This window comes from Bos grunniens, chromosome 14, assembly GCF_055505025.1.
Source record: "Bos grunniens cultivar Pamir isolate PY7600 chromosome 14, Bosgru_T2T1.0, whole genome shotgun sequence".
In the NCBI taxonomy this organism is placed as follows: domain Eukaryota; kingdom Metazoa; phylum Chordata; class Mammalia; order Artiodactyla; family Bovidae; genus Bos; species Bos grunniens.
Genome location: NC_141178.1, coordinates 66,219,468 through 66,246,390, shown reverse-complemented (window position 1 = coordinate 66,246,390; position 26,923 = coordinate 66,219,468). Strand labels below are relative to the sequence as shown.

General features: G+C 44.4%; 1 protein-coding gene across 3 annotated transcripts in view; it reads left to right on the top strand.

Moving 5' to 3' along the window:
* ANXA13 (annexin A13) overlaps window positions 1-26,923 on the top strand; it is a 57,215-nt gene that overhangs the window by 8,532 nt on the left and 21,760 nt on the right. For 2 of the 3 annotated variants that reach the window (XM_086337107.1, XM_086337105.1), the window contains 2 exons: window positions 17,544-17,643; window positions 25,795-25,889. In XM_086337107.1, coding sequence (XP_086193233.1) covers window positions 17,544-17,643; window positions 25,795-25,889 — 195 coding nt within the window. Of the gene's footprint in view, window positions 1-15,704; window positions 15,805-17,543; window positions 17,644-25,794; window positions 25,890-26,923 lie in introns of those variants that run through there. The other variant, XM_086337106.1, reaches the window with a different exon arrangement.

Below are 26,923 nucleotides of genomic sequence, written 5' to 3'. Positions count from 1 at the left end.
TTCAATAACAAAGACCTTAAGTTATTAACTCTGACAGAAAGCCTGAATGCAGGGAACTCCAGGGCTGGTTCAGCAGTTCAGTCCCATCACTAGGGACTCAGGGTACCCCTGCCTTTCCGTTCTGCCACCCGCGAGGTACTGGCAACATCTCCACTCATGGATGCAAGAGAATGGCCACGTGCGTGTTCAGGTTTGCAATCTCACAGGATAGAGTCACAGGCAAGAAGGAAAGGGGTAGAGAAAAAGTGGGTTTCTCTTCTGTAAACAGTCCCCTGTCAGTGAGGATAATCTTCTGGGAAACCCCAGGCAGACATCTCTTTGTATCACTTTGGCCGGAATTGGTCAAAAGCCCACTGCAAGACCAATGACTGACAAAGATGAAGAGCACGGTGATGGATCACGATTCATCCCGAACGCTGGGGAATCATCCTGTCAGTAAGTGTTCTTTCCCTCTCCTCTCTCTCTCACACTCTCTCCTTCTTTCTATGTCTTGGCCTCATTCTCTCCTATCGAAAATGAACCTTGCCTTTTGAATACTGGGGAAGGCAAAGGAGTTGATGAGGGGGAGACCTGGCCAGTTCAGGCACCACAGAGAATTCCACAGCCTCACATAGCTCCAGATTAACTACCCTAAGGAAAAGAGTTTTCTCTAAGCAGCCATACATACAATGCCAAGGACAATTCTGATTGACTTGGGTATGTACCTATTTCCCGGACTATCATGTTAGCCAAGGTTGGCCTTACCTATTCTTAGGGATGGGTGGCATTGCTTTGTCAGTATTACTTTCTTATAACTACTGGCTCTTTGTTTTTAAATGTAGAGTCATAGTTTTATTATTTTATTTTGTATTGGAGTATACATGCCTTACAACGTTGTGTTGCTTTACAATGTTGTTTCTGCTGTACAACAAAGGGAATCAGCTATCTATATACATATATCCTCTCCCTCTAGAGCCTCCCTCCCACCCCCAACTATAGTTTTTTATTAATATTATTATGACTACAAATATGACTACTATTGAAATAGAAAGAGAATGAAGATTTAAAGATCAGATGGGAAGGCAGTAGAATAAATCGCCCTTCTGGGGATGTGGGTTTGGATTATGGTGGGAATGAAAAGGAAGACAAAAATGATGAAAAGAATTTTAGAGAAATAATTAAGAAGTTTGGACCCAATGCATAGTTCAACTCTCTTACCAGGGGAAAGAATAGCATTCGTTGTTTTGATTCCAGAGGAGACAAAAATCCGCTTAAAGCAAATTTCCCTCTTTCACCTTGTTTCCTCTTCAGCAAATCTGAACTTGTTCACAAAATGTTGCTTATGCCCCAATACACAGCACTATTCAATGCTGCAATGGCTCAGCTCAGCCCCTGATATTTTCAATTTTCAATTCCATCTGCCCACTTATCATTGACTGCAGAGGATCCCAGAGTATACTTGCTTCCTTTTTTCCTGCAAGCAATGAATCCCAAGTTTATAATGCTCACTGAATTGGAAGGGGGAAAAAAAGTCTTTGGCAATAGAAAAAAGTCATGGACAATTCTTTTCTAATGGGGAAAGTGCTTCATTTTTCATCACTCTTGAAGGCATGTCTCCTTTCATAGTTGAGGAATAGCCATCATCTCCCCATCACCACTTTATCCTCCAAGTGCACTTTTGTTAAGGCAATACAGCAGTCATTGACTATCTGAAGGTTTTAACACTCTTTAGAGGCCTCTAAATCCCCAAACAATCTGTGGACAACCTCAAAGCAGACATTTCCCCCAGGACACAAAATCTGGTTTTGAGGCACTGATCGTGTTCTGCCTCTAGTAGAAATTCGGGGTTGTCCAGCCCAACATAGTACTGAAGGGCCTCCCAAAGGAGCTGCCAACTGGGGCTGTGATTCAGACAAAGAAGCAGATGGGATAACAAGCTTTTACCTTGGGACCAACTTTAACTTGAACTCTTCCTCCTAGTTACCTTAACCCAGTACTCATCTTTCAGATGTGTCATCTGGGTTCCTTTGAAAGAAAATCAAAGAGAGAAAGACCCCATGGTCCACTTCTAATCCCCTCTTTTAAGTAACCACAGCAATGCCCTCTTTGTGACTGGGGACCTTGTTACCTAGGTGTCATTTACCACCAGAAGCTTGGCCTTCTCAACACCTTCAGGTGACATTTTGATGGAACTGTCACAGCCATGCAATCAGGGCTGTAGACCCTTCACAGATCAGACTTTAGCACTACTGACACTTGGAACCAGGTAATTCTTTGCTGCGGGGGCTTGCTGTGTGCCCTGTAGGATTTTTATTAGAGTCCCTTGGCCTGCGTGACTGGATACCACCAACACTCCCCTATTTGTGACGACCAAAAACTCTCTAGACTTTGCCCAATGTCCCTAGAGGGGCAAAATCACTCCTTGTCGGCTGAGATCCACTTCACGAGGCACAGACCTTAAATGGGAAAGCAAGGCTACTGGACAGGAGAAGTCCCGATAATGTCCTTATCTGGCTGAGATTCCACCAGCAATCATGCCTTCCTGCCCCTCTGGCCCAGGCTCTCTCTCCCACTGATTGCCCCTCTTATCACAGGGCAAAAGCCAACTCATCTTGAACCTTGACCCTTGTCCTCCTGTTGATGACCTCAGCAGTTGAGAGGCAGTGGTCCCCCCTACCCCAAAGGTCCTTAGCTCATTAATTAAGTTCTGATAGCCAGAATGCAAAGAGCTTCCCTGCAGAAATACCCAGGAACAAGACTGCCGAGCTACTGGTTTTCCTCCCTAGATGAACACTGCTCATCTGGAAAGACACTGTCTGAAATAATCAGGAGTCAGTTTGCTCACCTCTCCTCTGGGTGGAGCCCCCTCAAAGACTTGCCCCAATCAATCTCCCCCTGAACGCAGGAATCAGCTTTGCTACTGGTCAGTGTGACCCTGGCCAGTCCTAGTTAAAATGGAGGCATAGCTACATGGTGAAATTACTAAATATTCTTATAAGATGGAAACTGTGCTTAAATATACCCAATGGAGTACATTGCAATGCATTTTTTTCTATTTATTAATAATAGTTTAACTTTTTGCTCCGACAAGCATCAAAGTGGATTTGGATTTAAAACTCCTGAAAAACAAGGCTTTCAAGACCAGAGGCAGGGTGTGGTAAGCTTCTCACATTGTTTGTGTTTCTGAGTATATTGCTAGTACCTTTGAAAACAATGGCACACACCACCTTGATGAGTCTTAAGTTCACATCTCCTTAAGGTCAAGTCTCGGAGAAGGCAATGGCACCCCACTCCAGTACTCTTGCCTGGAAAATCCCATGGACGGTGGAGCCTGGTGGGCTGCAGTCCATGGGGTCGCGAAGAGTCGGACATGACTGAGCGACTTCCCTTTCACTTTTCACTTTCATGCATTGGAGAAGGAAACGGCAACCCACTCCAGTGTTCTTGCCTGGAGAATCCCAGGGACGGGGGAGCCTGGTGGGCTGCCGTCTATGGGGTCACACAGAGTCGGACACGACTGAAGCGACTTAGCAGCAGCAGCAGCAAGGTCAAGTCTCAACCTCATAGTCACCTTTGACGGTAAATACCACATTGAGATGTATAACCCAAAGAGCATAGCCTAAGAAATTGTGTCTTTCTGGAAAATGACCTAACAATGCCAATCTTCTTTAAATGTTCTTAAAATGCCAATCTATAAAATTTAAATTATAGAAACCCCAAATTTAAGAGAAAGATCACTTTTTAAATCTAAAAAGTTTCACTTACTTTTCAGAACACACAGCCTATGTAAGTATTTAATTTTGAGATCTGATCCAAGGGGACGCTTTTTCTATTTTCAGCCTTATTTGCCCAGTCTTGCAAATATTTGTACTCATTCAGAGTGATGGCTTCCCTAGTGGCTCAGATGGTAAAGATGGTAAAGAATCTGCCTGCAATGCAGGAGACCTGGCTTCAATCCCTGGGTCGGGAATATCCCCCAGAGAAGGGAATGGCTATGCACTCCAGTATTCTTGCCTGGAGAATTCCATGGACAGAGAAGCCTGGTGGGCTACAGTCCATGGTGTCACAAAGAGTCAGACACGACTGAGACTAACACTAACAGAGTGATGGCCAAATCTTTAATAGTCACACCTGTCACTTTAAAAACTCCATCTTTGAAAGGACAAATCAATAGAAACAAAGAGCTCCCTGGTTCTCAGCACCCTTCAAAGGTTTCCTAACGTGCTTTCCTAGCTATCTGGCCTACATCTTTGGCTAATAGACTTCTAAAGCTGATTCAAGTGGAAAGAGGATCTAAGAACAGAGGAATCAGCTTTGCTATTAGTCAATGTGACCATTGTAAGTCCTAATTAAAACAGAGGAATAGTTGCATGGCAAAAATTACCAAATATTCTTGTAAGATTGAAACTGTGCTGAAATATGCCCAACAGAGTACACTATTATATGTGTTTTTTTTTCTATTTAATAGTTAAACTTTTTGTTCTGACAAGCATTTAAGTGGATTTTGATTTAAAACCAAAAAAGCAAGACATTTAATCAAACTTATTGTTTCAAGGAAACCATGGCCAAGAAGCAATCGGCTTAATGAAACAATATGCCACTGATCACCCAAGATTCATGTTTAAAGAGGTGAATGACCCCTCTGTTGTGTTTCAAATTGCCTCTCAGTGTCTACTAAATGTATCTGTGGAAATGTCACCAGGACAGTATCTAGCTCTAAATTCATCGACTTTAAATAGTACAATACTTTGCATTCATGCTAACTGGTTTCAAAGTACAAATGAGTGGCCAGTTAGGGGTAAAAGAACATTGTCCTTGGAGATAGGAATCCAGTTTTTTTCCATAATCGAGTAAGTGACTCTGGGCAGATGACTTCACCACCAAGCTTCAGTGTATCTGTAAAATGAGGTGATTGGATACTTTGAACAATGTTTCCCAGACTTCACACTTAAGTGTGACCTTTTGGAATGTTTCCAAATACTTGTGCCACATGTTTTATTAATAGTTCTATTTTCTTTAAATCCACTCATCTTTTTGACACAAATTTATCTTAAAAAGAAACCTTGTATTAATACCGTAAATGGGAAACTAGTATCACTTGACATAAACACAAAAAGGGAGAAGAGTGTATTAAACTCAAACTAAATACTATTGCCAGCCAAAGGCTCAGATTCTGTCATTCGTTTTCTGATAAAAAACAATTGTTTGCATAAAATAGAGAAGGTGTTTGCAAAGCAACTATCTGAGGCTTTCTGGGCCACATAATCTTTGTTGTTGGTAGTGGTTTAGTCGCTAAGTCGTGCCCGGCTCTTGCCACACCATGGGCTATAGACCACCAGGCTCCTCTGTCCATGGGATTTCCCAGGCAAGAATACTGTTGCTGTTTCCTTCTTCAGGGGATCTTCCCCACCCAGGGATTGAACCTGTGTCTCCTGCATGACAGGCCATTTCTTTACCACTGAACCACCAGGGAAGCCTTACAACCTTTGTTGCAGCTACTCAATTCTGCTATTGTAGTGTGGGAGCAGTCATTGACCAAATGGGTATGAGTGGGTTGGTTATGCCCCATGCTGGTTATGTTAAATAAATAAAAACTTTCTTTACAAAAACAGGTAATGGACTGGATTTGGCCCCCATCTATAGTTTGCCAGCTCCTGGACTGGAAAAGTGTGAAAAACATACTGTTACCAGACAAAGACTGGCTACTCACAAGAATCTAGAGAGAATTTTAAAAGGAACTCCTCTCCCAGTTGGAAATCCAGTGGGTTTTAATATCTTCAGCGTTCCATGTTACCTACTTTGAAAAACCCTTGGTTGAATTTCTACCCTAAAAATCTCTGATAAAACTCTTCCCTTTATCTTTTACACCCTGGATAAAGTCTAGGATTTCTTTCTTGTACAAACACTCAGTGTATATATTTTTAAAGCTTTCTCATTCATGGAAATATCAGTTGGAAATGTCTTAATTTTTAAGACACCAGTGGTTTTTACCCTTGGTTACACATTAGAATTATCTGGAGAGTTTTTAAAATACCTATACCTTGTATATCTGCATGCATGCTCAGTCACTTAGTCCTGTCTGACTCTGCAACTCCATGGACTGCAACCTGCCAGGCTCATCTGTCCATGGGATTATCTAGGCAACGATACTGGAGTGTATTGCCATTTCTTTCTCTAGGGGCTCTTTCCCAACCCAGAGATAAAACCCACGTTTCCTATGTATTGGCAGGCAGATTCTTTACCACTGAGCCACCTGGGAAGCCCATACCTACTATATACATATATCTTAATGATTCAGAGTTAATAGGACTCAGTCATTTGTGTGTGTGCATGCTGGCTATTGCCAACTTGCACAGTCAGTTTCAGCTAGGGTGACCACCTATCCTGGTTCACCTGGACTGTCTCAGTGTTAGCACTGAAAACCCAGGATTTCCCAGGAAACCCTCCATTCTTGGGCAGTCAAACGGTTGTTTGCCTCAGCGCCAGCCCACCACTGGCAGAAAATCCTCATTTCTTTCCAGGAGTGTCAGGACAGTTTCAGAGAGAAGATGAGGCTTCAGTAAATTTCCTTAAGTAGATCCATTCTCCTCCGTTGCCCATAGAACCAACGGTGGGCAACCAGGTATTTAAAAACAAGGGGACACGAGGCTCCATGCTGTCAGTTTCTAAGCTCTGCTGGCCCTCTGCAGACTCAGGCAGGACAGGGAGGAATCCATCCATCACAGCATCCGCCCTCTGCTTCCCCTGCCTCACATGGACAGGCCCCTGGCTAGTAAGACAAACCAGCAGTTGTTTTTGCACAGATTCTCTCAGGCAGAGAGAAGTGACCTTTTACCTGTGAGAATGTTTGACAGTTCATCAGGCTGGTAAGCAGTCACCCCAAGGGGGCAAACATCAGAAACTGGTCCTGTGGCTGCCCTCATGCCTTCTCAGTCTTCACAATGCCTCCGCTAAAATTCAGTTCCCTGGCACACTGTGGTCCTCGAACGATGATCCCTATGGCAAGATGTCTTAGTAGCAGGAAAAGGGGTAACTGGAAGACTTGGAATGAGATGGGGAGAGGAGGAAGAGTCCCAAGAGCCTATTGGAGCAGGTCGGAAAAGTCAGTCCCTCCCTGGCCAACTCTGATCACTGTAATGAAAGCGTTCTCCCCAGTCCTCACATGTTCTCTTTTTTCCCCAGTTTTTTTTTTTTTTTAAACATAATCTTTGCTATTTATTTATTTATGTCTATACCATAGTGGCATGTGGGATGTTAGTTCCCCAATTGGGAACTGAACCTGTGTTCCCTGCAGTGGAAGCAAAAGTCTTAATCATGGGACCCCCAGGGAAGTCCCTCCAGCTTTATTGAAATAAACTGATGTATGACATTATGTAAGTTTAAAGTGTACACATGTGTTGACTTGATACACTTACATATTGCAAAATGATTACCAGCATAGCATTAGCTAACACCTGCAGCATGGCATGTAGTTACCATTTCTTTTTTGTGGTGAGGACATTTAAGATACATTCTTGGCAGCTTTCAAGTATATAATACAGTATTATTTAACTATAACCACTATGCTATACATTAGATCCCCAGAACTTATTCATCTTACAGCTGCGAGTTTGTACACTTTAGCTAACCTCATTCCTTTTTCCCTGGTTCCTGGTACCACCATTCCAGTGTTTGTTTCTACCAGCTTTTTTAGATTCCACATATAAGTGATATCATATAGTATTTGTCTTTCTCTGATTTATTTCACTTAGTATAATGCCCTCAAGATCCATCCAAGTTGTTGGAAGTAACAGGATTTCCTTCTTTCTCATGGTTGAATAATATTCCATTATATATATATATATATATTTGACATAATATCTCAAGTTTTTTTATCTATTTATCTAGCTAGGTAGCTAGCTATCTGCCACATCTTCTTTATCTATTCATCCATTGACAGACACGTGAAAAGTGAAAGTGTTAGTTGTTCAGTAATGTCTGACTCTTTGCAGTTCTATGCATTGTAGCATGCCAGGTTCCTCTGTCCATGGAATTCTCCAGGCAAGAATACTGGAGTGGGTTGCCATTTCCTTCTTCATGGGATCTTCCCAACCCAGGGATTGAACTGGGTCTCCTGCACTGCAGGCACATTCTTTACCAGCGGAGCCACCAGGGAAGCCCCATAGGCTGTTTCTAAATCCTGGCTATGGTGAATGATATTCACTTTGTCACTGTGAACACCATTCCTCTTATTTTATCTTCCTGAGATTCTGCTGGGTATGGTAGGTATTGGTCCCATTCTACAGAAAGAAGCTGAAAATACAATTTCATTTGACTCAGAAGGAATATTGGGAGCAGAGTTTGACAATAACGTCTGCCCTGCACACACACTTTGCCCTGGGAGAGGCTTTCCCTTTTGCCTTGCAAATAGTGATAATTGGCCTTTATTTTTCATTTCATTTCCTACTGACTCATCATCAGGAACATTTACTGACCCCATGGCCATGCACGTGGTCCTCAGCTTCCCTGGTCAGCAGACCAGTCACAGGTTTCCACTGATGTTTCTATTTTAAAAACTAGCATTTTAAGAGTTGAAATGAGCTTTTCTACCATTAATTTTTTTTTAAATAAACAATTTTGACAGGGACAAAAAATTGGTTGATGAGAAGTCAACAGTAGAGTTTCTGGATCCAGACTGTGTAGGTTTGAATTCCATCACTTACTAGCTGTGTGACCTCAGGCAGTTAATTAACCTTTCTGTGCTCTGGTTTCCTCATCTGCAAAATAGGAGGTAACAATACTTACTTCATAGGGTTATTGTGAAGATTGAGTGAGTATACGTCAATTGTTTGGATCTGTGCTGGGCATGTAGTAAATGTGTTATATTCAGCTGTCATTCTCAATTTGAAGTGTTTCTCCCATAAATTTCTCTTAAACTCTTAACTCCTGTTACTACTTAACTACAAGTACAAAATGGTTTCTGGACAAAATTATGTAATGAGCTATTTTAAAGCTGGCATACAAGGCACCATGTCAGGGGCTTGTTCAACACAGCAGGAATCAGGTCAAGATAGAAGGAAGTGCTAAAAATAACCCTGAGCCCTTACCACATGCCGAGTATCCTGCTAAGCAATTTTGACCCATATCCTTATAACAACCCACAAGAGAGAGATACTATTATTACCATCTTGCAGATGGGAAAACAGAGACTTTGAAAGGATAAAGAGAGAACCAGCATCACACCAGGTTCAAAGGCAGATATCCTGAAGCGGGGTGTGGGGTGGGGTGGTTAGCTATGTGATCAGAAAGAAGTTTCTGACCCAAAGTGAACCTCAGTTGCCCCAACTCTATACAAGGCAAGTTTAGCCCAAATGGCCAACATTCACTCAAGGTACCATAAACCAGCATGGCAATGGTCTTGCTAATGCTGAGGAGAGTGCAGGTGTGTCTGAGGGTCTCCCTAGCCCAGGCTTTATTTCGCTCCTGTTTAATAAGCCCAGGCCATTGCTTAGCTCTAATCCCGCCCCTAGTCTTCCCCATCCCCTCCTGATTCCACGTCAGCTCACACAGCAGGCCTCTTCAGATCGGTGTACAGTGAGCCCTCTGCCCTCTGCTCCCCAGCTCTACCTCGGAGACTTCCTGTCTCAGAGTCTGGATACCAAGCAACCACTTTTAAATATTTACCCAGCAGACTGCAGACAGCGAAGGCTTCTGGAGACCAACGCTGTAAAGAGCAAACAATCCAAATGCCACTCCCATTCCCTTTCGGTAATGTTTCCGAGTTTACAAATGACCCTTACCTCCTTCTGTCACCCAGCATCCCACCTCCTACGTGCCACCGTCCGTGTGCTGATTGTAACCTGGCATGGTGCGACTGCACCCTGAGCACGACCACAGCTAAAGCGCATGCTGCGGCGAGCTGGTGCCGCCCCGCTGTGAAGATGAGACAACAAAGGCTCGGACAGATGGGTCAGCTTGCTTGCAGGCCTACAACCAGCAAGGGGCAAAGAGTAACTGAACACAGTGGGACTGACTCCCAAGTTCACATTTTGTCTTTATGTCACATTCAGATCATGCTTGTTCTGCAGCAGTGCTGTCACAGGTCACAGTAAACTTGCATGCACACACACCCAGGAAGCACCATGCTATAGTTTCTCCCTGGACTGTCCCTTTTTTTCCATTTCCACCCTTCCTCTTCCCCCTTTTTTGCACTTGCCTAACTCCTATTCAAAACCAGAGACGTTACTTTGCCAATAAAGGTCCATCTAGTCAAGGCTATGGTTTTTCCTGTGGTCATGTATGGATGTGATAGTTGGACTGTGAAGAAAGCTGAGTGCCGAAGAATTGATGATTTTGAACTGTGGTGTTGGAAAAGACTCTTTAGAGTCCCTTGGACTGCAAGGAGATCCAACCAGTCCATTCTAAAGGAGATCAGTCCTAGGTGTTCTTTGGAAGGAATGATGCTAAAGCTGAAATTCCAGTACTTTGGCCACCTCATGTGAAGAGTTGACTCATTGGAAAAGACCCTGATACTGAGAGGGATTGGGGGCAGGAGGAGAAGGGGATGAGAGAGGATGAGATGGCTGGATGGCATCACCAACTCGATGGATGTGAGTTTGAGTGAACTCTGGGAGTTGGTGATGGACAGGGAGGCCTGGCGTGCTGCAATTCATGGGGTCGCAAAGAGTCTGAGCGACTGAGCGACTGAATTGAATTGGCTGAACTCCTGTTCATCTTTGAAGAGCCAGCACAAATGTCAACTTCTCTATAGAAATTCCTCTTTCTCTTCTCAGCTGTTTGCAGCCAAAGTGCTTACTATATCATAATGCAATGGTCATTGATCTATTTCTGTGTTTATTTCCTTAAGGACAGGGATTACAATTAATAGACCCATTGAGTCCCCCTCACCTGGGGTAGTGCTTGCCATGTAACAGATCTTCAATGCTTGTTTGTTGAAGGAAGAGGAGGGAAGAAAAATAGGAGGAGGAAGGAGAAAGGGGAAGAAGGAAAAGGAAAAAGAGAAGGGAGGCGAGAAAGCAGGTGAAAGGGGCGGAACTGCTAGAGGATAGTCTAATTTGCCTGCAGGGCATTGCTTTTCAATGAATTCACTTGTCTCTCACGAGACAGTGTATTATTATTTTCCAGTCTTGATGTTAACCAAATAGAAGATCAGGTCACCTAAGCAGGTTATTCCTACTGATGAGTAGGAGTGTATTTAAATATGAGTGTATTCGGGCTGGGTGACCTATCCGGAAAATCTTAGTTATGATAGAATGCATAGAGCAACGAATTTGCAAACCATATCCTTTGTTTTAACACACTCCATCGCCAGAGTTGCTGGGAGCTGGAGGAAGATTTCGTAAAATATTCCCTCTTGATCATAAGAGTTAAGCCTTGCTTGAACTGCACGGAGTCAGAAGCCTTTGGGTGTCTGTTCCTCCCCTCCATCCTTCTGGCTGGGGGTATCGAAACTCAATAGAGATATCAAAACTTGATAAAGATGTCAGAACTCAGTAGAGAGCTACCTTTCCTCCTGGGAAATCAATGTGCTAAACCTGAGTCATTTCAGAGTGATGTTTTCAACATTTTTTCTGCCCTGGTGGCACTGCTTCCTAGGCTCCTAGAATCGATTTACTTTCTTTGCATCCTTCCTCCAGAAAAATGGATCCTCGGTGTCCCTGTTTGAGATGCAAGGACATGAAAACACAGAAAGATGATACATAGACAAGAAAGAAAAAAACAAAAATCTCTCAGAGGAATCATGTACCAGGCAGTGGTCTCTGTAGTGTTAGAAGTATTTGCTTCATTTTGAGCCTGGACTGAGCAGTGTGATGGTTGGCTCTGCACCAGCCTTGTAGCTCAATGGGACCCCCACACCCAGTGGGTGCAAACTGTCATGCTGGCCAGAATATGGTTGTGGTGTCAGCGCAGATCATCTGGACTCCACACAGCCTGAATTTTTAACCACCTTACTGCCCCCAGTGAAGTGCATGCTTAGAACTCTGGAGCCACGCCGCAGGTCATGAGTGAAAAACTGATCTTTAGAGAGCCATTTACAAGGTGAAAACCCCTCAAGCAGGAAAGGCTTAGAATATTCTAGAAAGGTCATGGCTGATCTGCCTTCAACAAATATTTTTTCCATTTATTGAATACATGCCTTCTGCTAGGCTTCCTTTCAGATGCTTTGCATGAATGACTTATTTGAACTCTCACAGGAGACCTACGAGATAGGCGATATTATCTGCATTTTGCCGTGAGGAAGCCACAGCACAGAGTTTCTCAAACTTGCCCAAGGTCGCAGAGGAAATAAGCAGTCCCCACTAGAAAGCTTGACTATTATAGTTGACTATTAAAGTTGACTTTTATATCCCTGTACATGTGTGCTAAGTCATTTCAGTTTTGTCCAACTCTTTGCGACCTCATGGACTGCAGCCCACCAGGCTCCTCTGTCCATGGGGTTCTCCAGGCAAGAATGCTGGAATGGGTTTCATGCCCTCCTCCAGGGGATCTTTCCAACCCAGGGGTCAACTCATGTCTCCTGTATTGCAGGAGGATTTTTTACCACTGAGCAGGGTAAGCCCAGAGAAGGCAATGGCACCCCACTCCAGTATTCTTGCCTGGAAAATCCCATGGACGGAGGAGCCTGGTAGGCTGCAGTCCATGGGGTCGCTAAGAGTCGGACACGACTGAGTGACTTCACTTTCACTTTTCACTTTCATGCATTGAAGAAGGAAATGGCAACCCACTCCAGTGTTCTTGCCTGGAGAATCCCAGGGACGGGGGAGCCTGGTGGGCTGTCATTTCTGGGGTCACACAGAGTCGGACATGACTGAAGCGACTTAGCAGCAGGGTAAGCCCATTAACATATCCTCAGTGGCTACTTATTATAAACATGATATCTTCTGGGGCATTGCAAGATATATAATAGATGGATGGGTGAATAGATAGCTAGATAATAGATAGATGATAGATGGATGAATAGATAGGTAATAGAATCTCATAATTTCAAGTTTAGAAAATATGTGTATACCTTCCAAATTTGCCAAGTCAAAATACACAGAATTGAAAGCCTAACTATCACTACAAGACAAAAAAAAAAAAAGAGTTTGCCCAAAGTAGCAGAGACAGGACTGACATGTCTGTGTCTTGTCTAATTATCAGGCACTGGAAATGTTATTTCAAGGAAGTCTGATCTCGGAAGGCAGACACTGCCCCCATTTTACAGATGAGGAAATAGTGGCTTAGAGTTTAATTGGCTCAAGTTCACAGGACTGCAGAGGGGCAGGGCCACATTCAAATTTGAATCTATGTGGCCTCAAACCCAGACTCTGTAATCATTTTTATTAACATCTAGCATCTTGTCTTTTTTATGTGTCTCCTGAGTGTCAGTGCAAATGCTATTTAAAAAAACAAAACAAAAAAGGAATGTTACCCCAGCTCTTTGATGCCTTGTCGTGGAACGCAGGTAGAATAACCATGTGTTTGCCTCAGTCCTCACAAACTCAACCTTTCATCCCCATCCTGGGGTCTCCTGCATTGCCATTTTGTGTCTGGTTCACATTCCTGCAGACCTGCTTTGTATGGAAGTTCTGCTCAGTGGCCTCAGGTTTCAAAATAAAATCTTCTGATGAGTAAATTGGCCCGAGTCCCCAGAGTCAGCTGCCCAGCCCATTAACAATGAACCACGGAGGACGAATGTCTGCTCCGTGTGCATTCCGGAGAGGCTGTTACCCGGCTCATCGGAACAAGCCAAGGACAGCCCTTGCATCAACACTGGCCACGGCTGATGAATGCAGCCATTGTAGACGCAGTCCCAGCCGTGCCAAGGGGAAGATTCCTTCCAAACAGACTGTTTTCTTTTTCTTTTTTTCTTTTTAAAATCACAAAACACAATTCCTTCCCTCTGACATCGAATATCCTGCTGTTAGAATCTGCCTGCCAATGCAGGAGACGTGGGTTCGATCCCTGGGTTGGGAAGATCTCCTGGAGAAGGAAATGGCAACCCACACCAGTATTCTTGCCTGGAGAGGCCTATGGACAGAGGAGCCTGGCGGGCTACAGTTCGACATGACTGAGTGATTAAACAACTAGGAACAAGATGGAATTCTCTACTGATAAGGAAAGATAACCAAGACGGCTAAGACTCATTCCTAGAAGGGGGCAGTTACTTTATCCTGCCCCGCTGAGAGTTGTACATCTGATAGAGACGTACACGCTGCATTAGTTGTAAAGGAAAATATGAAGTCTCAACGTCATCTTTATTCCTGACACGTGGCTCAACCCTCTCCCAATGCACACCCTCCACTAGCATCCTTTCCCCCCCACATGGTCCCCCTACCTTGCCAGGACATCAATACTATTTTGGCCTAAAGGACACTTATTTGTACTTTTTTGGTCTTGGATAAACAAACTGCCCCTGTTCAGAGGTTCCTTTTCACATCCCTCCCCTCTTACAACTCCATGATTTTTGTATCATGGAACCATCTTACTAAAACAGAGACTGAATGGCATTCCGCAGCTGACTACCAGACAGTCCTGGTTAAAGCCCTGGCTCCAATCCTGCAGTTACCTGGCCCAGGGATCTTGAACAAGTCTCCTCATGGCTTCTGCAAGCCCTGGCAGCATCTTTGTGCCAATGAGGAAAAAAGTCTCCCCCGGGGGAAAAGCAGCCTGCCAGCACAGAGCTGGTCAAGCGTTAAACCCACCTGGACCCCTCCCCACCCTCACCCCTCCTCAGCCAGGACCCTCAGGCATAACCAGAACTATTCACAGAGCCCCCATCTCTGTTTCAACTTGTCAGTTGGGAATGGGATAGATAATAAGAGTTCCACTTAATTCTTTCACGGATGAAGCTAAAGTGATCTACAGAACTGTTTATGAATCAGCCTTTTACTAGGAGATTTCTGCTGCTCTGGTTCAACTCCACCTCGCTTCCTGAGCCACCCATAATACTCCTGATGAAAAACAGGGACACAATTTACTTCTTTGAGATTGCTCCTTCCCACACTCCCACACCCAGAGAACCAGCCCTTTTAGAATGTGATCAAAGAGCAGGGTGAGCTTGGTCAGTGCGCAGCCTGTGCAGCTGCACAGGGTCCCACACTTACAAAGGCCCTGCTCTTGGTTTAAAGCTTTGATGGCACTTGAAATTCTCAATCACTTTTGAACAAAGAGCCCTACGTTTTCATTTTGCACTGAGCTCCACAAATTATATTTCTGGTCCTGCCAACAAGCCTTCCTAAGTCCCAGATAGTTTTCTTACAGCTGACAAAAGATTGGGAAAGGAAAATGGGACACATGATCCCTCCACTGAATGTGAAGGTACCAGTCATAATTAGATGTGAGGCAGGATGGTGCAGGGCTTCCTAGGCGGCTCAGCAGTAAAGAATCTGCCCGCGATGCAGAAGACACAGGAGATGCCATGGGTTTGATCCCTGGGTTGGGAAGATCCCCTGGAGGAGGGCATGGCAACCCACGCTGGTATTCTTGCCTGGAAAATTCCATGGAGAGAGGAGACTGAAAGGTCACAGTCTATAGGATTGCATAGAGTTGGATACAACTGAAGTGACTGAGCACGCACACAGAGGATGGTGCAGGAGACGCAAGAGCATGGGCTTTAGGAGACAAATTGAGCTGGTGCACACACGCATCCTGCAAGAACACAGATAGGTGCTCTGACCCGCGTGAACCCAGGCTTCCTCCTCTGTAAATCAGATGACTAACGCCCACTCTTCCCTGTGAAGAAAGGTCTGTCAGTGAAGGAGTCGTCTAGCATGTGGCAGGTGCTCAACAAATATGAGTCCCTCTCCAGCTTGTTTCAGGAATAGAAACTTGAAGATGGGCCAGGTAGGACTTCCCTAAAGGTCCAGGGGTTAAGACACGGTGCTTCTACTGCAGGGAGCGTGGGTTCGATCCCTGGTTGGGGATCGAAGATCCCTCACGTCACATGGGGTCAAAATATGGCGGGGGGGGGGCGGGATGGGCTATACACTACATTCCAAAAGGCAATGGTGGGGGGGGGGTCCTGATATCCCTTCGGCTCTAAAATTATACGATTCTCCATTAACCAAAACCTAAAAGTCAGCCCTCCTCCAGTTCCTAGTTATATTCTCTCTCTCTGTCTCCGTATTTCCACTCTGATTGCCTCTGCTTTGCTCCATACTGAACCCACGCTTCCTTCATGGAGTGGACCACATGGCCACCAACACACCCTACACTCACACTCAGTCAGCTTAGCAAACCCGGCAGGGAGAGACATCTCTCTCCCAATATCCATATATCAAAGCAGGGAAAATTCTAACTGATCCTGCTTGGATTACATCCCCACTCCGGAACCAGTCACTACTGCCTGAGTGACAGAGTGCATGTCCACCCAAGGGCAGGACAACGGAGCTCAAGCCTCATGACTGACAGCCCCATTGAGACCGCATGGAATAGGGGAGGGGAAGTCCTCAAAGGACAAAGCTGCCAGCAGATGAATGCAACTCCTCCTCTGTGCTTTATGTGGTTTACTGCTCATTCCCAATAGGCGCCCACAGAAACGAAAGGAGGGAGAGGAGAATCAGGGAGTGTAGACAGTAACACTTAAGCCAACTTTCCTGGAAGGATGGCAAATAAGTGATGCTTGTCATTAAAGAAGGTCTCTGAGGAGAGATAAAGAGCTGAGAAAAGCCAGGGGGTGTTCAAAGCTACTCGTTGCATAATTGTGATTAACCTCACATCTTTAAATTTTTAATAGCGGTGCACTGATTTTTTTATGCTTACCTTCTGTTTAAGCAAGCAACACTGGTTTTCCACTTCAGTGCTAACAGAAAGTTTCTTTCTGGAAACTAACTTTAAGCAAAACAAACTAGGTCACTTGAGAGAAAAATAATAAGCAAATAATAATAATGTAGACCTAGATAGCTGTGGACATTTAGTGGATATACTGTGCCAATGACTAAAATATGGGAAACATTAGATGAGTATACATACAGAGCTTTCTCTTCCCAAGGATCAGTAAAAACCAAAACCCCTGTTTTGTTCCATAGGGTTATCTCTGACAAATTAAAGAGTACGTCTCTCATTGTGTGAATGGTAAAGCTTTAGCCCAGCTTACAAAATGGATCTGTAATAAGATCCTAGGATCCTCAGTTTCTGGCAGGCAGCAACTATTCCCTAGACAGGCTGTGTCTCAAGGCAAAGGGGAAAAACCAGCATTCCAAGACACTGGCCCACTGTATTACTCTCTGTTTCAGAGACAGACACACAGAGGAGGAGTCGATGAGAAAATCACTCCTCCCAGAGCTGACCAGGCTGATTGTCCCTGAGAACAAAGGGGCCCATTCTCTGTGGGCATCCGAGTCCAGCTGGCTCCAGGAGGTACCAGCCATCTCTCTGCAGCCAGAGCTTCCCCAGCTGATTTCCACACGTACTCATGTGTACAGCAGCAGCTGTTCCCTCATCTGGGTGTCTGCTTGGTCTTCCTTTTAGCTGCCAATTTCAGCCAGATATCATTTTTAATGCCCAAAGAGTCAGACACAACTTAATGACTGAATAACAACAACAAATTGTCCACTCACCTTTGCAATTATTTTTCCTTCTAGGCCAAAGGGAAAAGTCATCAGGGCTTGGATGCCCACAGCCATCAGCGTTTTGATGCCGATCGAGATGCCAAAAAGCTGAACAAAGCCTGCAAAGGAATGGGTATGAAAGATATTTTGTTTTCTCATTCACTCCTGAAGCTGATTAAACTTGATCTCACGTCTGACTTTCCCATGATCTCAGGAAGATGACCTCCCACTTATCTTGTATTAATATTTTCCAAGCTAAGCTGATCGTTTTTAAGTTTCCCTTTATAAAAGCTCTCAAAGTTATCAGATCCTATTACATTTCAGGATTCAACCTAATAGCTAGAGATTGAAAATTATGACATTTAATTTGAACTTGAGCTGGGGGAAACTTCATGAGAAGTGTAGTTTCTACAATCCTAATGTCATCTAAACCCTCTGATGTCTTTCATGGGAGGTGGTGGGGAGTCAGGGCTGATGAGAACTGAATTAGGGACCTGGAGCTTCACCTGGAAGCTGAACAAGTGGAGGCAAAACTGTGGCCAAGGTCAAGAATCAAGGGGCCACACTGGAGCAGCTGTTTACATCCAGGCCTAAGTGCGGCCAAGAATGGGAGACTAAGCGGGAGCTTGGGCTTCCCTGTTGGTGCAGTGGTAAAGAGTCCGCCTGCCAATGGAGGAGACGCAGATTCAATTTCTGGATCAGGAAGATTCCCCTGGAGAAGGGAATGGGAACCCACTCTAGTATTCTTGCCTGGGAAATCCCATGGACAGAGGAGCCTGGCAGGCCACAGTTCATGGGGTGGCTAAAGAGTCGGACATGACTTGGCAGCTAAATAGCAACAACAAGCAAGAGATCAGGAGAAAGGTAAACCCAGGAGCAAAGTGGGATGAGGGAAAGAGCACCTAGTGCTGGGCCGTACACAGAGGCTCTGGAACCCAAGGAAGTCACTGGGGTTGATCCCGGGTTTGTTGATCAAGGGTTCCAGGAGAACAAGGAAGTAATGGCAATAGCTTGGGAGGAAAAGGAGGGGCGAAGTTGATAAACTTCCTCAATTTTCTTTCTTACACCTATTGGGAAACTTTTAATATTCTAGGCATTGACCCAAGCACTTTATATATAAGATCTCATGAATTTATTCTCACAAAAGTCCATTTTTCAGATAAGGGGAAAGGCCATGACAAGTTAAATAACATACCCAAAGACACAACACCAGTAAACAGTGAGCCCTGGGATTGAACGAATTTCCGTCATTGCCTGCAAGTGCCAACAATTTAGAGACATCGCAACTAAGCCACCTCAGCCACACAGCAGCCACGCGTGGGGTCAGGCCTGAGAAGACACGGCTGGTAGAAGCCATCTGAATCCAAAAGCTGCTTTATTAAATGTTTCTTTTTCTTATTGTGATATAATTCCTATATCATAAAATCCACCCTTTTGCAGTGTACAATTTAATGGGGTTTCATATATTCACAGGGTTTTGTAATCATCACCTCTAATTTCAGAACATTTTCATCAACCAAAAGAAGCCCCACATGTATTCATAGCCGTTCCCACTCCACCTTCAGGTCCAGGAAATCACTGGTTCACTTTCTCTCTCTATGGATTTACTGATTCTGGACATTTCATGCACCTGGAATTACAGTAAGTCCCCTACATACTAACAAGTCCCATTCCAAGAGTGCATTCATAAGTCCAATTTGTTCCTAAGTCCAACAAAGTAGCCTAGGCGCCAACACAATCGGCTACACGGTACTGTACTATAAGACATTTATGATACTTTTCACACACATAATACATAAAAACAAACACAAAAAATAAAGAAAAACATTTTAATCTTGCAGTACTTTGAAAAGTACAATAGTACAGTACAGGAGCCGGCACACAGGGACCGGGGCATCGAGTGAATAGGATAGAAGAGATACTGACTGCAGGAGGGAGACAAGGCGGGAGCCTGGAGTGCAGGCTGCAATTTCACTCATACCTGGCGTCGATAGAACGCATGTTCACATCTTGGAAAGTTCGACACTTGAAGGTTCAATATGTGGCCTTTTATGTCTGGCTTTTTTTCTCTCGGCATAATGTTTTATGAAGACAAGTGCTAGATTTTACTTAGAGGTAAATCAGTGGAGAGTTACTTTCCTAGGAATGGGTATTGTGGTAGAAGATGGCCATTGAAACTTTTTGTGTGACTCCAGGGGAAAGACCTGGGATCCACAGTGGAAGTTCTAGGAAGACATCTTTTGCTTCTGTAGAAGGAACTGTCCAACTGTAGAATAGCCTACCTTGCCCAAGAAACGCTGAAATCCCAAAGGAGCTGGGGTTGGAGACAATGTGGAGGGAAGTAGTAGAAGGGATTTCTACGTAGTAAGTATTGTTGAACAAATCAGAGGTGGGAGGGCTGGAAGTGAAGGATGACAACCAGGTGGTTTGGTTTGGGGGGCATCAGAGGCAAGCTCAGGAGAGAGGAGATGGTCCTTGCTCACATCCTGGCTGGCTGATCTTATATTTGGACAACAGCTGTCAGGAGGCATGCTTGCCAGCGAGTGTCAGGATGTTTATAGTTCTGAGGGTCTTAGCCAGCCTCACAGGTGTTTCCCTGCTGCCTCCTGAGTGAGGGCCTGACATCTGGATGTGGGCTGGAGACAGGGGCTTAAGTGGGTGTGGAATGAGTCAGCTGTGGTTTATGATAAATCCCTGAGTTCTTAGCTACCACATGAATTTAGTTCGCCAAGCACAGATGCAGCACCTACTGAACGTCAAAGTCATGCTGTGTTCTCCTCCTGCCTCCACTTGGGTGTGGCCATGAGGTGGAACCACTCTTGTGCTGGTGACTGTTGGCGAGTCCCTTCTACGTGCCAAGTGCTAAACTGGGTACCACACACACACACATCTTTTGTAACCTCCCAACAACCCTGTAAGGTTGTTCTGTAATGACTTAACAGATGAGAATGCCAAGGCTCAGAGGTTAAATACTTGTCCAAAGTCAAAAAATTATGAAATGAGGATGGGGTGATAGGACCTAGAGCCATCTTGAAAAGCTATCATTTGGATAAAGGTCTAGAATTCCAACCTCTATTATTAAGTCCAAGGAAAATTGTATCATTGGCAAAACTCATCTGTAAGACCACGTGCTTATCTTATTGCTATACCAGCCCTGCCAGGGCTGGATTTAAATTTCTAGGGCCATGCTGTCCAATAGCCATCATGGTGAGACATACAGGTCATTTTTAATTTTTGAGAAGCCAAATTTTAAAATCCAGGTGAAATTAATCTTAACAATATATTTTAGTTAACTCAATACTGTATCGCAAATATCATTTCAACTGATAGCCAATTTCAAAGTTATTCATGAGATACCTGACATTCCATTTTTCACGTTAAGTTCGAAGGACTATATATATTTTACACTTACAGAACATTTCAACTTGGACCAGCCACACTTTGCATCCTCAGTAACCACGTGCATCCACTATGTAGCATAGAGAGAGGTTAGAGGCCCTTGGCATCAAAATGGTTATATGGGCTCCCACTCACTCACCCACCTATGAAAGTCAAAATAATAAGAATGCAATATTACTTAACCATAAAAAAAGAATGAAATTGGACCATTTGTAGAGACATGGATTGACTAGAGTGTGTCATACAGAATGAAGCAAGCCAGAAAGAGAAAAACAAATATTGTATATTAACACATATATGTGGATTCTAGAAAAATGCTATAGGTGAACTTATTTGCAAAGCAGAAATAGAGATACAGACATAAAGAACAAACATATGGACCCCAAGCAGGGAAGGGGTGGTGGAATGGACTGGGAGATTGGGATTGACATATATACACTACAATATAAAGCAGAGAGCTAATGAGAACCTACTGCATAGACAGGGAAGTCCACTCAGGACTCTGCGGTGACCTAAATGGGAAGGAAATCCAAGGGAGAGGGGATATGTGTGTAAGTATGGCTGATTCACTTTGATACAGAAAAAGAATCTAATACAAAATTGTAAAACAACTGTGCTGCTACTGCTGCTAAGTCGCTTCAGTCGTGTCCGACTCTGTGCGACCCCATAGACGGCAGCCCACCAGGCTCCCCCGTCCCTGGGATTCTCCAGGCAAGAACACTGGAGTGGGTTGCCATTTCCTTCTCCAGTGCATGAAAGTGAAAAGTGAAAGGGAAGTCGCTCATCGTGTCCGACTCTTAGCGACCCCACGGACTACAGCCTACCAGGCTCCTCTGTCCATGGGATTTTCCAGGCAAGAGTACTGGAGTGGGGCGCCATTGCCTTCTCCAAAAACAACTGTACTCCAATTAAAAAAGAAACGAAAGAATGCTATACCATAAAATAACAATTGATTTTTCCAAATAACGCTAAACTGGCAAGTTTCCTTTTCACTTCTTTGGTGCTTATGCTTCCCTGGCTCCTAAGTACCTTGGACCCTTGGTCTGGGTCTTGGTTAACCTAAAACCCTTGACACTGACCCTCCGTTAGGCCTTCCTCTCAGGGCTCTGTGAACCCCCATCCCAGCAGGGCCCTCCTGTAGATAATGCCTTAATCTGATAGTGCACAGACCCCAGCATTCATTATCCTCTCAGAAATGCAAAAGGAGGTTTGCCATTTCTCCTTCCGAAAAATACAGAAACGGGTCTAAGAGAGAGAAGCTGCCATGGAGCTGTTGGAGGGTGGCTCTGGCTGGCTCTGGGGCCTGCTGAGAAGTGGTCACTCATCAGGGAGGGTAACAGGGAGGTCGCTTCAAACCCAGCAGAGACTCAGCTCCCCACCATCCTGCTGAAACTCAGCTCCATGTCTTCCCAGAAAACTGCTGGAAAAGCCAAAGTCAGGAGGCTCTTGGCCCTCTGAGGCTGACGGTCACTGGGTTCTGACCTCGACTGTGTAATTACTGTGTCCTATGCACAGTCAAGGCTGAGGTTCCTTCTTTCCTCATTAAAAAAAAAAAAAAAGTCTTTCCCAGAATCGCTGGGGACTGGCCCTGGTGCCTCAAACCATTGTAAATGTTTACAGGAAATTGTTCCCCTGCACAGACTGCTTATATGACACACATTCTGTGAAATATAAGATGAGGTCACCGTTCAGTAAATTGCTTCTTGGTCCCATAGTGGAAACAGTTCTCCACATAAACCCGATGCCGGGACTCAAAGAGCTTGAGGGAAATCAAGTCACTTCCAGTTGCTCCCCCGACCTCCAGGCTGCTGCTGGGCCAGCCCCAGACTGCTCTGCTCTCCTTTTAAAAAGTCTTGCAGGAAGGAAAGCCTTAAAAGCCTTACTTTTAAAATTTTAACTCAGTTGTCCTGAATTATGCAGATATAGGTTGACTGAAGCATCGGAGCAGAGGATTTCCTGTTGGTCCCTGCTACATACAGGCTTCCCGGGGCGTGAGGGGTACAGAATCTGCCTACCAATGCAGGAGATACAGGAGACTTGGGTTTGATCCCCAGGTCGTAAAGATTCTCTGGAGAAGGAAATGGCAACCCACTCCAGCATTCTTGCCTGGAGAATTCCATGGACAGAGGAGCCTGGCAGGTTACAGTCCATGGGGTCGAAAAGAGTCCAACACAAGCACGCACACACATATCACATCACCTCCTACGTACAGAGCGCCTGAGTAGAGCACACAGCTGTACACCCATGCAGAGACCAGTGCCCTCAAAATGCAGTGCAAATGTCCTCATGCATTTAAACATTCCTTCACTCAGCAAGTCAGGTCTGATGAATACTGAGAGCCTTCTGTGTGGAGACTGCAATGAGCAGTGCCCCCTGCTCCCGTGGAACTTGCAGTAAGGGATGGCAGAGACGGGACAGAGGAGGAGGAAGGGCAATAGGAGGGACCCAGCAAGGAGTGTCCATCTCTTCCCAGGAGAGTCCAGCGAGCTGAGTCCTGAAGGAGGGACGGGAGTGAAGGTGAGGGGCGCGAAGCTAACAGAAGGGCTTGCAGGCAGAGAAGAGTCCAGGCTGTTGTTCTGGATCTAAAGGGGCCTAGATGGAATGGTTTGAAGCAGAAGGGTGAGCAGGCTGATCTGCTCAGCAGAAAGGCCACTCGGGACAGCGAATTCTGACCAGAAAAGGTGAGAGTAAGGCAGGATCCCCATGGAGCAGCCCACATGGGAAAAAAAAAAAAAGGAAGGGGTTGGATTCAGAGATTCTTTTATGAGAAAAAAAAAAAATCCCTTCTGAGGTGAGATTTCCGGCACTCAGAGGTTAAAAAGACATCATGTCGCAGAGGAAGTAACTGCATACAGATTCCGTAGGCGAGGCTGCAGGAGGAAATGAGGAGGGACAGCAGAAATAGCTTTGGGAGTGAGTCGGAATGAGGCAGGCAGCGAACGCTATTTTTGCAAGTGAGCTCATCCTAAAATTTTCTGTTTCTCCAGCTGGAATCAAAGAGCTAGATCTTCCTAGAATTCTAAAGGTGGAACTAGTCCTTGAGACTACACGAACAGTCCACAGACATGGAGCTGTGGCTTTCCTAGGAGCAGCGCACAGCCCTCCAACCCCTGGGTCAGCGCAGTCTTTCTAAGTCCCAGCACTGACTTTCCAAATAAAGCGATGCTGGCTGGAGCCAAACACTTCAAGTCCTTGCCAGCACATACTATTCGCAGGCAGCGGGCATGAGAGGAGGGCTAGGAACAGGCAGGAACGCTCCAGAATCTGATGATTTGTCGTGTGGTTTAAGGGTGGAGCCAGGAACCCGGTCTGAAGAAATTTAATTCAAGGTTTGTTGATCAAGTAGTCTTTTTCATTCCCATACCTGCAACCCCTGGGACATCTTTGCTACTCTGTGCATGCATGCATGCTAAGTCACTTCAGTCATGTCGAACTCTTTGCAATCCTATGGACTGTAGCCCACCAGACTCCTCTGTCCATGGGATTCTTCAGGCAAGAACACTGGAGTGGGTTGCCCTCCACCAGGGGATCTTCCCTACCCAGGGATCGAACCTGCATCTCTTATGTCTCCTGTGTTGGCAGGAGGGTTCTTGACTACTAGCGCCACGTGGGAAGCCCCTTCCCATCCTGTGTCCAGGTTCTAAAAATGATACGCTGCCCTTCTTTCTTAGTCATTATCATTTCAGTATTGATCACAAATCCGCCTGCAATGCGGGAGACCTGGGTTCCGTCCCTGGGTTGAGAAGATCCCCTGGAAAAGGGAAAGGCTACCCTCTCCAGTATTCTGGACTGGAGAATTCCATGGACTCTATAGTCCATGGGGTGGCAAAGAGTTGGACATAACTGAGTGGCTTTCACTTTCGCCTATGATGAACAAGGTTTATTTTGAGCATCACGGGAAAAGTGTGGTTCAAAGGAGTTTAAGGGTTAACTACCCCTCAAGCTCCCGATTAGGACTTTTCTCTGAAATTAACAAGTTTATGAATGGACCTGATATTGTAGCAATTTGGGCCTTTTGTCTTAACCTCTTCCATTCTCTTTTAAGTAATTGGAGGCCAAGGACATACCATTTTTTTTGTAAACAGCTTTTTTTTTTTTTTTTTTTGAGGTATAAGACACACCATACAATTCACCCATTTAAAGTGTTCAGTTGTTTTTAATGTATTCAGTTGTTTTGAATGTGGTAATGTATGAAACCATCACCATGGTCAATTTAGAACATTTTCATCACCTTAAAAAGAAACCTCCTACACTTGAGCTGTCACCTCTTTGCCCACCCCACCTTCAGCCACTGTTCTTCTTTCTGTCTTAATATAGATTTCCCTATGCTGGAGTTCCATATGAGTGGAGTCATAATACGTCATCTTCTGTGATTGGTTTCTTTCACTTACCATGGTGTGTTTAAGGTCCATTCGTATAAAATATATCAGTACTCCATTTCTTTTTCTGGCCAAGTAACATTCCACCAAATGAACATGCCATGGTTCATTTATCCATTAGCCACCGATGGACATTCAAGTGGTTTGCACCTTCTGACCATTATGAATGATGCTGCTGTGAACATTTGAATACAAGCTTTGTGCAGACATAAGTTTTCATTTCTCTTATATTTATGTTGAGGAGTGAAATTAAGGGATACACTGTATTTGTTCCTCTTTCCACTACAATGCCTAGTACTGTGCTTTATGCAATGTGAGACCTCAATGGATACTTGTTAAGTGAATAAAGAGAATACAGTTATCAGCACAAGATATTAAAGTCAAGTGACCCATCTAGGTTACACCAAAGTCTGTGACCTCTGCCCTGGCTTCTCTAGCTGGACTAAAATAAACTTCCTTCTTGTTTCTCGCTCACTGTGGTTTTGTTTCTTTCTCCTGCACTTTAGGAACTGATGAAGCCGCCATCATCGAAATCTTATCAAGTAGGACATCGCATGAGAGGCAACAAATAAAACGAAAGTACAAGACAACGTACGGCAAGGTGATGCCGAGGGTCTTCAGCCACGCGCACGTGGCCTTGGTCTTAACTGTCTCTTCTGCTTCCTTTGTTCCCAAGACAGTGACGGATACCTTTGAAGCTTTATCTAGTTAGCCCAGGAGAAACAAAACAAGACAACTATTTAGAGCTTTAATTGACTTCAGAAAAACTGAAATGGTCTTGTTAACAGCCTGTAAAATCAATATTAACTCATTACTTTTTCAACTGACTTCTTTTTAAATTAATCCCTCAGTCATTTTTTCCCCATTCTTTTGGACTATTTCCACACATTGACTTATAGATAGGCCACTAATTTGAAAATCAGTTTTTGCGGGAGGGTCTTTATGTAAGAATTCTTAATTTATTCATGTGTCCTCAATAATGATTTATTCCTCATAAATGACTGTTACAAAAACTAAAAAACCAAAAAGCGAAAACACCCTCTGTTTCATTAAGCATCAATACCTTTTCCTTTCTTTACATTTCTTTTATTCTTATCCTTGATAGTGTTATGTACAGAAATCTTTAAGAATACATTAGCCTTTCTACAGTATTTTCTTCATTAATATATCGTGAACACAATTTAACATTTTCTTAATGTCATTAGAACGATCAGTTTACAAAATAAATATTAATTATGCTGCATTGTAATTCCAAATTTAGAAAATCTTTACAGTGTCAATAATTCTATGTATAATTAGACAGATAGAAATGGACTTTTACATATTTGTCACTGAGCGGGCAACCGTCTCTCCAGGCTTGGTCTCCTCACAAATACAATGATATATTTGCCTCCCTTCTCAGCTTGCTGGGAGAATCAGGCAGGGGAATGCTGGCACCTTCCAGCAAAGGGAAGCCCTAATAAGGGATGGCTGTTTCCATCTTACAGAGAGGAAAGTGGAGCTCATCTATTTAAAAGACTGACGCAAAACCACACACTTAATAAGAAAAAGAACCAGGCCTCGAGTCTAAGTCTTCCATCTCCAGGGCCAGCCATCACTTCTGGAGAACCCATTGCCGTAAGAGGAGGAGCAGTT